Source organism: Onychostoma macrolepis, chromosome 11 (assembly GCF_012432095.1).
Source record: "Onychostoma macrolepis isolate SWU-2019 chromosome 11, ASM1243209v1, whole genome shotgun sequence".
NCBI lineage: Eukaryota > Metazoa > Chordata > Actinopteri > Cypriniformes > Cyprinidae > Onychostoma > Onychostoma macrolepis.
In genome coordinates this window covers 22,290,981-22,302,280 of record NC_081165.1, presented here as the reverse complement: position 1 = coordinate 22,302,280, position 11,300 = coordinate 22,290,981, and the positions used below count along the sequence as shown (strand labels likewise).

Here is an 11,300-nt window from a genome sequence, read left to right as displayed (position 1 = left end):
TTCAACAAGCCTGACTGCTTTGTCTAGCACTTTCCATTTTTTTTTTTGCTAATTTAAAACATCTTTTAAGATTTTACTTACCATGAGATGAATGGTCGTAGTTATGATGTCCTCTCTAGTGCAATTAGTGTAACAACAAACCATTATCACGGTTTGATTACAGTTCATCGACTGAACTACCCAGAATACCCATTGTTACCCATCTTTTAAAGTCATAATGCTCAAAATGATGGATCACCAAATTACTTTTCTATTGATTACCAATTTTGAAGATCAATATCCACTTCTGTACTCAGTCTGGCTTTACGGTTCTCATCGAATTTTATGCACAGAATGCACGAGTAACACAATTGACCTGGCAATGTTATAACTTGGCTCAATACGTTTCAGATGGTATCAGAAAAAAGCTGATAAATAAGAACTAACCAAAACTGCAAAAGGATCAATTTATATATGTGGGTAGAAAGAGAAAAAAACTACTAGAAAAGATGCAATTTAGAAAATGAGATGTGTATGCAATTTGGAAATAAATTCCAAGAGATACAGAAAGCACAATATATTTTTATTGAATTTATTGTCATTATGTTTTATGCAGGTTTTTTGTATAGTTATAATATTGGAGTTTAGCAGTGCCAAAATATAAACACCCATTTTCTCTTTTTTCTCTCTCATTATCTCTTTAACATTGAATTAATTCCTGATTTTTATTTTTTTTTATTGTAACAAAAATGAAAGCATGTGAGTACATGTATATAAAAGACAACAAAAAAAACTACAGTCCAACAACAAGATTCCTGTGCCCATCAATATTAATTACAGGTAATACTTTTAAGGACCTGCCTTGACTGTGTGTTTACTTTTCTTTTTCTTTTTTCCTAACAACAGAAAACGAGAGTAATAAATTCTTGACTAAATGTACAATTGTTAATATCCATGGGCACAAGGAGCACCTTGAACAGAAGGCAAAGGGGACTGCATATAGTGCTGCAAGACTGGCCAGTTGTTCCTGTAGATCTTCTTGCGTGGTTGCTAACTACTAAACTCTTTCCCCTTTGCTCTGTGGAGATTTTAAAAACTTTGAATGTTTTTGTCCACAAGAAACAAAGCAACACCAATCTCTGATGGGTATTAGGAATGTAGACAAGGATCCTCAGAACTAAAACAAAAAAATATAAAAACAGGTCAAATTTAAAAATGACATTTTCCACTCATTTAAACATGTGATATAAATGCAACATCTCAAACATACATTCTTGAGGAATTCCTCTGCGACAATTCGGGCCCGAGCATTGACTGACAGCTTCATCTCGCTGATCTCCTTGTCGATCTCCTCCATGAAATGGATAACAAAGTCCACCAGCTTGTGTTTGTACATCTGTTCCGTGTGGAAGTTGGTAATGAGGAAGCTGATGTCATAGCCCTGAAAAGCACAAATGAGGAAATGAGAAAACATGTTAATCTTGTTAATAGTGTAGATGCTTCGCATGTACAACATTCAGCTATGCATTTCAAGTCGTAAGATTTAATCACACATAAACATGCATTTTTTCTCTTACTCCTACATGACTCCACCAAAAAAACTTGACATGCATGCTAGTGATGGGTGCTTTCGGAAAAACTCTGAAAATCTATTTTCTTGAACCAGTGACTCAAAGCGTGCACCAAACTGCCAAAGTCACATGATTTCAGTAAAAGAGGCTTTGTTATGTCATAAATGTAATTTTAGAAATGCATAGACATTCTAATGACACATTTGTATAATAAAAAGGAAGAGTTGTAGTGATTAGTCTCTAATTAGCCTAATTAACCAAACTCTAAATAAAACAAGCACTACAGATGAATGAAAAAACATTATACAGACACTTATTATTTAATGATATTAGATCATTTGTTAATTGCATTTTTTAATAAAACATTTGCATTCGGTTTATAAAAGGTCTTCTTATGCATGTTTTGGTTGTGTTTTCATTGGCATTTACACTATTCGTTTCAAATGCTTTGAAACGTGAATCATTTCGCAAAGCAATTGGTTCAGCTGATTCAGTTTCGAAAAGCTTTGTTTCTCCCATCACTAATGCACGCTCGTTTTAATGAATTTTTCATATTTCTTCATCCCTTATTTGTTCCTTGCAAAGAAGCTCACCTCAACAGGTTTCCTCCGCAGGATGAAAAAGTTCTCTGCTCGCATCATCATGAACCTCATAAATTTATGGCACAGGATCTTCTCAATCTCATCAGCCTAAGAGAAAACCATTAGTATCTTTAGAAGATGACAGCAAGAAAAACACATGGATCTTGTGCAGTTCATCTTGAATCTCTTACCTGTTTGACAGCGATGCTGACTCTCACTGAGTTTATGGACCCCTCAATCAGGACCTTCTCCTTCTCATTGCGGCTTATGACCACAGGCTGCAAAAGAAGCTCTTTGCTGCTCCTGTATTGAATCACGTGCATTGAGCATATATTAAAATGCATCACATATAACACATACGAAGGATGTGGGCTTAATGAGTGATTTCCTCACCTAACTTCCACCTCAGGCTTGTTGTGTCTCTCCACCACCTGAGAGGAGAAGTTCTCCAGACACAGGGCTGCTTGAAGAGTGGCGCGCACCGCATTCAGATAGGGTCGCAATGTTGCCGTCTACATACAAAAAGGAGAACATTTAATTAAGCAACTCTTCATTCTATAAGCTAATAGTCCACATAATAATCATAAACACACAGAAACGTGATTGTCAGTGGGTGGAAGAGCAGCTTTGTGTTTGGCCATTCCATTGAGCTTGTGTCAGTCACTTAGGTTAAGTGTCAATCAACCGCCTGAATGTCACTTATTGACAACTATTGGCTATTTTAAATGACTTAAACACGTGCCAGTTATTAAATATGATATACGTGCAGTGTAAAGTGCATTTAATGTTTTCAATCTGCCAAAAATAGGTTTTGCCTGTAAAATCACTGGCGTTAGCCAGCTAGCATAAATCAAGACAGACTAACATCACTCGATCAAATAAACCAAAAACCACTACGGCGACCGCATGCAAATGGTTTACGCTAAGGCTGTTTATTGAGGCATATGACTGATTGCACTATAATAAAAAAAACAATCTAAGGAACTTTAAGAAATGTAAATCTCTTACCATTTTATATGAGGTCTGCGGAGGAAGACGGAAGTCCACACGCCACGCCTGGAAATGAGAAAACACGCCTCCATTGCGTTCACACTTTCCCGTAATATGCCTATTAGAAGGGCATTGTGGTTAATCATGAGATCGGGATTTAAATGTATACGAGTGAATTATAGATAATTAAATACATTTTCAATCAAACACAAGAACTTGTGTTTCTATTTTAAGCGCGTATATTGGGAGAATTACATAAACACCAAAACGACCGTAATCATTTCACATATATTCTTATATTTACGGTAAAGTCCAGTAGCAATCTTACCTTTATTCGCTTTTGCTTCCTTATATGGCAAATAAAACGATCGGTCAAATACACTGTAGTCATAAATGTTATGATCTAAAAATATCACTGTGTTGAAATAAACCTGAACTCCTTTGTGGTTTTAAACAGCGCACGAGTCTCTAAAAAGACATAATCTTTAACCAAACACTGTTTGGAGGCTCTTCGGTCAGGAATGTACCATTCTATACACTGCGATGTTATGTTGTGGATGTTAACTGCCGAGAGGGGGTAACGTTATTTATCTGATATTGAAAAAAGAGTTTGCAAATAGTATTACATGGTCAAACTGTGTTAAAACGTACGTTGATCATACTAAAGCCACTTTTATACAGGTTCTTGTTATTAAAACTTAATCGGCGAGTTGTGTCCCCCTGTGCTGAGATAATGGTTTAGTCAGTAATGGATGCCCCTTCATCGGAGGTAAACAATAATATTTTATGAATACATGCCTTGTATGAACTCTCTCTTTGGTGTTTTAACATATTGTTTAATTGGCGACATACGTCTTTTCATTGCAAGTAATATTCACATTTATTGATAAAGTGTAACAACCGGTTGTCTGGTTTGAACAGCATGCAGCAGAATTAGCATGTAACGTTAGCTGTTAGCTTAAAGTGGCTGCTCATTATCACACACTGGTATCATATATAGGTGTCAGTATTACATAACAGAGTGAAAGAATTACAGGGATGCAATGCATAAAAGATTTACGTTTTCACCTATAAAATAACATCTACAGCAGTCCATCTCTTTTCATCTCAGTGTAATTGTTTGCTTGCAATGATGCTTTTGCCACATGACCACACAACCTCACAACCCTGACCTTTTTTACAACTATTTTTTTCTTCTTCTCTCAGATATAGGTTCCTGTTCATGAGAAGATGAGTGAACTGAAGGACTGTCCCCCTCTGAAATACTATGACTTCAAACCTGTGGACCATGTGAAAGTGTGTCCACGCTACACAGCAGTACTCAGCCGCTCAGAAGACGATGGCATTGGCATTGAAGAGCTGGACACACTTCAGCTGGAGCTGGAAACACTCCTCTCCTCTGCGAGTCGACGTCTCAGGGCACTGGAAGAACAGAGACAGGTGAGCAGTGTTTTTCTATTTGTCTTTCTCCCACTTATTGGCTAAAGTGATTTATGTTTACTCTCTGAAACAGATCCTTACAGACTGGCAGGACAAAAAAGGGGACAAAAGGTTTCTGAAATTAGGGAAGGATCCAGATCTGGCAGCTTCTTCTCGCCATTCTAAGCCCAAAAAACAGAAGCTTGATGGAAAAGGAAGTCATGGACCCGGACCTGGGCCAGGTAGACCGAAGTCTAAGAACATACAGACAAAGGTCCAGGACTTTGAATTTGAAGTCGACCCCCAAGATATACCCCGCAACCCTAAAAATGATGCTCCCAACAGGTTTGTTGAAACTCAGATGCATGATGTATATTTATATATAGATGTATATATAGAAACTCTAGTTATTAAATTGTTTAAATGAAATATCAATAATTTTTCATTTCATGCTTTATTGATTCCAGAGGAGACATATTAACTGTATATCCAGTCAAAGATTTTCATTTAAATACAGGTTTAATGCTATTTAAACACAGATCAAAGCCTTAAATTAAGCAATTAAAATGCATGAAATTGATAAAAATTGACAGAAAAGACATTTATAATACAAAAATTTACACAAGATTTCTCTCTCTCCTTTTTTTTTTTTTTTTTAAATAAATGCGGTTCTTTTAAACTCTCTATTTTACCTAACAAATATATCTTGTTTTCCACTAACATATTAATAAACGTAACATAAAAGTATGAATATTATTAAATATTACTACATAAAAAATATAATATAATATATACAGTGGGGCAAAAAAGTATTTAGTCAGCCACCAATTGTGCAAGTTCTCCCACTTAAAAAGATGAGAGAGGCCTGTAATTTTCATCATAGGTATACCTCAACTATGAGAGACAAAATGAGAAAAAAACAAAATCCAGAAATTCACATTGTAGGATTTTTAAAGAATTAATTGGTAAATTCCTCGGTAAAATAAGTATTTGGTCACCTACAAACAAGCAAGATTTCTGGCTCTCACAGACCTGTAACTTCTTCTTTAAGAGGCTCCTCTGTCCTCCACTCGTTACCTGTATTAATGGCATCTGTTTGAACTCGTTATCAGTATAAAAGACACCTGTCCACAACCTCAAACAGTCCAACTCCAAACTCCACCATGGCCAAGACCAAAGAGCTGTCAAAGGACACCAGAAACAAAATTGTAGACCTGCACCAGGCTGGGAAGACTGAATCTGCAATAGGTAAGCAGCTTGGTGTGAAGAAATCAACTGTGGGAGCAATTATTAGAAAATGGAAGACATACAAGACCACTGATAATCTCCCTCGATCTGGGGCTCCACGCAAGATCTCACCCTGTGGGGTCAAAATGATCACAAGAACTGTGAGCAAAAATCCCAGAACCACACGGGGGGACCTAGTGAATGACCTGCAGAGAGCTGGGACCAAAGTAACAAAGGCTACCATCAGTAACACACTGCGCCGCCAGGGACTCAAATCCTGCAGTGCCAGGCGTGTCCCCTGCTTAAGCCAGTACATGTCCGGCCCGTCTGAAGTTTGCTAGAGAGCATTTGGATGATCCAGAAGAGGATTGGGAGAATGTCATATGGTCAGATGAAACCAAAATAGAACTTTTTGGTAAAAACTCAACTGGTCGTGTTTGGAGGAGAAAGAATGCTGAGTTGCATCTAAAGAACACCATACCTACTGTGAAGCATGGGGTGGAAACATCATGCTTTGGGGCTGTTTTCTGCAAAGGGACCAGGATGACTGATCCATGTAAACGAAAGAATGAATGGGGCCATGTATCGTGAGATTTTGGTGAAAACCTCCTTCCATCAGCAAGGGCATTGAAGATGAAACGTGGCTGGGTCTTTCAGCATGACAATGATCCCAAACACACCGCCCGGGCAATGAAGGAGTGGCTTCGTGAAGCATTTCAAGGTCCTGGAGTGGCCTAGCCAGTCTCAGATCTCAACCCCATCGAAAATCTTTGGAGGAGTTGAAAGTCCGTGTTGCCCAGCGACAGCCCCAAAACATTACTGCTCTAGAGGAGATCTGCATGGAGGAATGGGCCAAAATACCAGCAACAGTGTGTGAAAACCTTGTTAAGGCTTACAGAAAACATTTGACCTCTGTCATTGCCAACAAAGGGTATATAACAAAGTATTGAGATGAAATTTTGTTATTGACCAAATACTTATTTTCCACCATAATTTGCAAATAAATTCTTTAAAAATCCTACGATGTGATTTTCTGGATTTTTTTTTTTTCTCATTTTGTCTCTCATAGTTGAGGTATACCTATGATGAAAATTACAGGCCTCTCTCATCTTTTTAAGTGGGAGAACTTGCACAATTGGTGGCTGACTAAATACTTTTTTGCCCCACTGTATAAAGCAGCACAGCTGTTTTCAACATTGATAATAATAAATGGATCATGGGGCACTAAAGACTGCTAAAAGGCTGCTAAAATTCAGCTTTGCCATCACAGGAATAAATTACATTTTAAAATATATTCAGTTAGAAAAAAGTTATTGTAATACTGTAAAATTGTAATATTTCACAGTATTATTATTACTGTATTTTCCATCAAATAAATACAGTTTTGTTGAGACTTCTTTCAAAAACATTTTAAAATTCTTACTGACCCCAAACTTTTGAATGATAGTGTATTTAGTAATTTGTGGTTGTATATGTGTGCGAAACAGATTCTGGGCCTCAGTGGAGCCTTACTGTGCAGACATCACAAATGAAGAGATCAGAGTTCTGGAAGAGCTTCTCAAACCCCCTGATGATGAAGCTGAATACTACAAGGTAAAGATCTTTTAGAAACCAGTTCCTTCTCTACATTACTGCAGATTTCTCTTTCCTTTTCTTCAACTGATTCTGTATTCAGAGAAATGCATGTTAAATGGCTTTTGTGTTGGTCGTTTTCTTTGCAGATCCCAGCCCTTGGAAAGCACTATTCCCAACGCTGGGCTCAAGAGGACCTGTTGGAGGAGCAAAGAGAGGGGGCGAGAGCCAACGACAAGAAAAAAAGCATGATGGGTCCTCTTTCTGAACTGGATGCTAAAGGTAATGGTGTCACTTAAGATGAGATTCCAGTTGCGACATTGTCATTTTTGTTGCATCTAGCCTTAAATCTGTTGCTTGTATCTTCTACTATTCTGGTTTGTGCAGATGTAGATGCCCTACTGAAGAAATCAGAGTCTCAGCATGAACCCCCAGAGGATGGCTGTCCTTTTGGCCCTCTTACTCAGCGGCTTCTACAAGCACTTGTTGAGGTCAGTGACTCATCATGTGCTAAAATAAGTACTTATGTTGTGCAATATTTTGTCAGTTCAGCTTATGTTTTAGTCATATCTTTTTTCAAATATGTAGGAAAACATCATATCCCCTATGGAGGATTCCCCCATTCCAGACATTCCAGGGAAGGATGATGGGGCTGGTACATCGCCCCGTAGCCAGGGTAAAGCCTTCAGGTAAGAGTTTTATTTTATGATTTAGTCAGTTAGTGATGTTTACTTGTTTATTTAGACTACCATTCAAAAGTTTGGGTTGGTAAGATTTTTGGTAGCACTTTATTTTATAGTCCTGTTACTCATGTACATACTATGTACTTATTATAGTAATTACAATAACTAGGTACTAACCCTGAACCTGCCCCTAAACCTAACCCTACGCCATGTGCTTAACTTATGCTACAGTACTTTCTCAGGTAGGTACACTGTAAGTTAAATACTCTATGTGCCGCTGTTGCCTCTGGCTTGCTCAGTTGGGGACACTTAATTTCTAGCGATTATCGTCGATTTGATTGCGCAGATACTATTTAAACTAAACTGAGCTGGACAATGACATCTCTGAATTCAATAATGAAATGCCTTTAACTGAAAATTGAGTGTTTAATCTTATCATTATACGTTACTGACACTCTATCCTCCAATTTGATACTGTGAAGTGCGTTGACACGATCTGTATTGTTAAAAGCGCTATATAAATAAAGGTGACTTGACTTGACTCTAAAATAAAGTGAAACCAGATTTTTTTTTTAAATGTTGAAATACGTGCCTTATGCTCTCCGAGTCTGCATCTGTTTGATCCTCAAATATAATAAAAACAGTAATACTGTGAAATGTTACTACAATTTAAAATAAATCTTTTCTATTTTAATAAGTTTGAAAATGTAATTTATTTCTGTGTGATCAAAGCTGAATTTTCAGCATCATTACTCATGTCTTTAATGTCGCATGATCCTTCAGAAATCATTCAAATATGCCGATTTAATGCTCAATGACAAGTGTGCTGTAAATGTTTTTTTATTTTTTTGTATTCTAAAAAAATTTGTCTTTAATGAATATAAAGTTCAATATAACAGCATTTATTTGAAATAGAAATATTTTGTTAACATAATAAATATTTAATGTCACTTCTGATAATTATGTATTTTGCTAAATAAGTATCACCAGCGCTACATCAAAACACATTCAGGTGGATGTTTTTGGCACTGTTTTTTGCATATCTCTCCACAAGCTTTGAAGATGACGTGTCAAGTTAAAAATACTCTTTGTTTTAGCACCTTATTTTGTTGTGCTTTGTCAAAATGTATTCCAAAACAACACATCTTATGAAAGCAGTCTAATCATTTAGGGGCAATTAAGATTGATTAGTTAACTAGTTGTTCAGGTAACCCACCAGCTAGTTGATTTTGATAATAGTATATATATTTTTTTTCATGATAATTTTTTTCCCACTTGTGTACTAGCAGAGACCAAAAAATGAGTTATTACATTATAAAAAGTGAGACTATGAAATGTCCCTTTTTTAGCTAAATTGGCAATGTTGAATCTCTCTATATTTTACTCTTTATAGTCAACATAAATCAGCACTCACAACTCATTTTACTTCTAGAATGTGATTCATTTTGAGTGAGTGAAACTGAGTATTCAGTAAGGAAAAAACAAAAAAACATGTATTTCATCCATCAGGATTGAATGGCGAAAAAAGTAGACCAGAAAATAGGAAAACTAGATATTTAGCTATTGGTTAACATTATTCAATAGACTATATTGCCATAAAGAAAGGTTGTTTCAGAGGCATTTTGATGAAAGATTATGAAAACACAGTTTATTTGAAATAGTAATTGTGTACATGAATAAAGTAAAGAGGTTCAGTTTTATTTATTTATTTGTTCTGTTGCTCCCAGTGTGCCTCACACACGCTCTCTGGAGGCTCGTATAAGAGAGGAGCTGGTGTCTCAGGGGCTGCTGGACTCTGATGAGAGGCAAGGTGTCGGAGGAGAGTCTGAAGATGAGGTGCTGGCCGAGCTGCAGAAAAGACAGGCTGAACTCAAAGCGCTAACCGCACACAACCGCTCGCGCAAGCAGGAGCTGCTCAAGTGAGTCTCAGCCAAAGAGCCTCAGATCCAGATCAAAACTGTTGTCAGCACAAGATGAAGACTAGCCCGTTGAAAAATAAGCCTGTAATCTTTCAAAGAGTTAGAGGGAGCAGTCTGATGTGACAAGTTATGATTTTCTTTCTATAGTTTTACTTAGATGACAACTTAGAGAGCTGTATTGAAGCAGTCAAGTGTGTATTTTTAGATATATCTTTTGGTACAGTATTTTTTTCCATATACTTTGTGAAATACCAGGATTAATGTGAGATTAGGAAAGTGACCTTTTACTTTTCACCCTGTTCATGCAGGTTGGCACGGGAAGAAATGCGAAAACAGGAGCTTCGACAGCGGGTTCGAGTGGCTGATAATGAGGTTATGGAGGCATTCCGTCGCATCATGGCAGCCAGGCAAAAGAAACGCACTCCAACGAAAAAAGAGAAAGATCAGGCTTGGAAAGCTTTGAAAGAGAGAGAAAGTATTCTCAAACTCTTAGATGGATAAATATGACCGGCAGCTATAATGTGGTGTTTTCTTTTAATATGTTTGTTGGTTATGGACACTTCATAAAGACAACTTCAACATTCAGACAACTTGAAGAACATGTAAACAAACATTTAATATAATGTTACTTTTTTTGGTTACTCTCCATACAAAGTAAGACCTGATGCTACTAGCTGTGATAATAAACGTGTTTGACACTAGTTTTCAAGTGCCACTGACTTGACACTGTTGATGCCAGAATATAAGTTTACTTTTTTTCTTTTTTTTTTACGTTTATGTACAGTTCCCAAATGCAGCTGATTAACATAGTGGATTGATATTGTTAAAGGAGTAGTTCACCAAAAATGAAACACTTGTCACCATGTCGTTCCATCACTGACTCTCCTGTGGAATATAAAAGATGGTATTTTGAAGAATGTTGGTAACCAAACAGTTTTGGGGACCATTAACTCATTGCGTGGACAAAAACAAGCATTTCTTCTTTTATGTTCCAGGAAAGAAATCAAAATCATACAGGAACAACAAGGGTGAAAAAAAAAAGAAGACAATTTTCATTTTTGGGTGAACTGTTCCTTGAAATCTGTTGTCATGGTGTTGATAGTATTTTGTTGCTACATGGCAGGAACACGGAAATTTCGAGTTTTTATATGATTAAAAGAAAATAAAGCTTTTTTTTTATAAAGGTATTGTACATGGAAATATTGGATTTGTACATTCATATATGCTGTCGTTTATTTCAGTCCATGTTGAATCTAGTTCTGTGTCTGATATTTTGTAAACAACTTATAAACCATCACATCGCGGTTGCATGTATGTGTGTGTTTGAAAATAAAAACGCTTTGTTAAATTACTGAATTA

At 36.7% G+C, this 11,300-nt stretch overlaps 2 protein-coding genes across 7 annotated transcripts; one reads left to right on the top strand and one right to left on the bottom strand.

The window, feature by feature from the left end:
* Window positions 1–541: 541 nt before the first annotated feature.
* On the bottom strand, window positions 542–3,588 carry arpc4l (actin related protein 2/3 complex, subunit 4, like). Of its 2 annotated transcripts, XM_058790881.1 has the most exons (7): window positions 3,450–3,588; window positions 3,140–3,239; window positions 2,525–2,643; window positions 2,323–2,434; window positions 2,144–2,239; window positions 1,250–1,420; window positions 542–1,156 (listed from the first exon to the last, which is right to left on the bottom strand). In XM_058790881.1, the coding sequence occupies exons 2-7, from the start codon at window positions 3,140–3,142 to the stop codon at window positions 1,151–1,153; spliced, it is 507 nt and encodes a 168-aa protein (XP_058646864.1). In that variant the 5' UTR covers window positions 3,143–3,239; window positions 3,450–3,588; the 3' UTR covers window positions 542–1,150. The 2 variants fall into 2 exon arrangements, with proteins under 2 accessions (XP_058646864.1, XP_058646863.1); XM_058790880.1 differs by lacking the exons at window positions 3,140–3,239; window positions 3,450–3,588 and adding an exon at window positions 2,725–3,059.
* tada3l (transcriptional adaptor 3 (NGG1 homolog, yeast)-like) lies at window positions 3,573–11,293 on the top strand. 5 transcript variants are annotated; one of them, XM_058790873.1, is made up of 10 exons: window positions 3,573–3,698; window positions 3,803–3,890; window positions 4,328–4,561; window positions 4,635–4,885; window positions 7,255–7,360; window positions 7,489–7,621; window positions 7,727–7,830; window positions 7,928–8,028; window positions 9,750–9,941; window positions 10,250–11,293. In XM_058790873.1, the coding sequence occupies exons 3-10, from the start codon at window positions 4,352–4,354 to the stop codon at window positions 10,440–10,442; spliced, it is 1,290 nt and encodes a 429-aa protein (XP_058646856.1). In that variant the 5' UTR covers window positions 3,573–3,698; window positions 3,803–3,890; window positions 4,328–4,351; the 3' UTR covers window positions 10,443–11,293. The 5 variants fall into 5 exon arrangements, with proteins under 5 accessions (XP_058646856.1, XP_058646855.1, XP_058646857.1 ...); XM_058790872.1 differs by lacking the exon at window positions 3,573–3,698 and having other exon boundaries at window positions 3,751–3,890; XM_058790874.1 differs by lacking the exons at window positions 3,573–3,698; window positions 3,803–3,890 and adding an exon at window positions 3,894–3,984.
* Window positions 11,294–11,300: the final 7 nt, after the last annotated feature.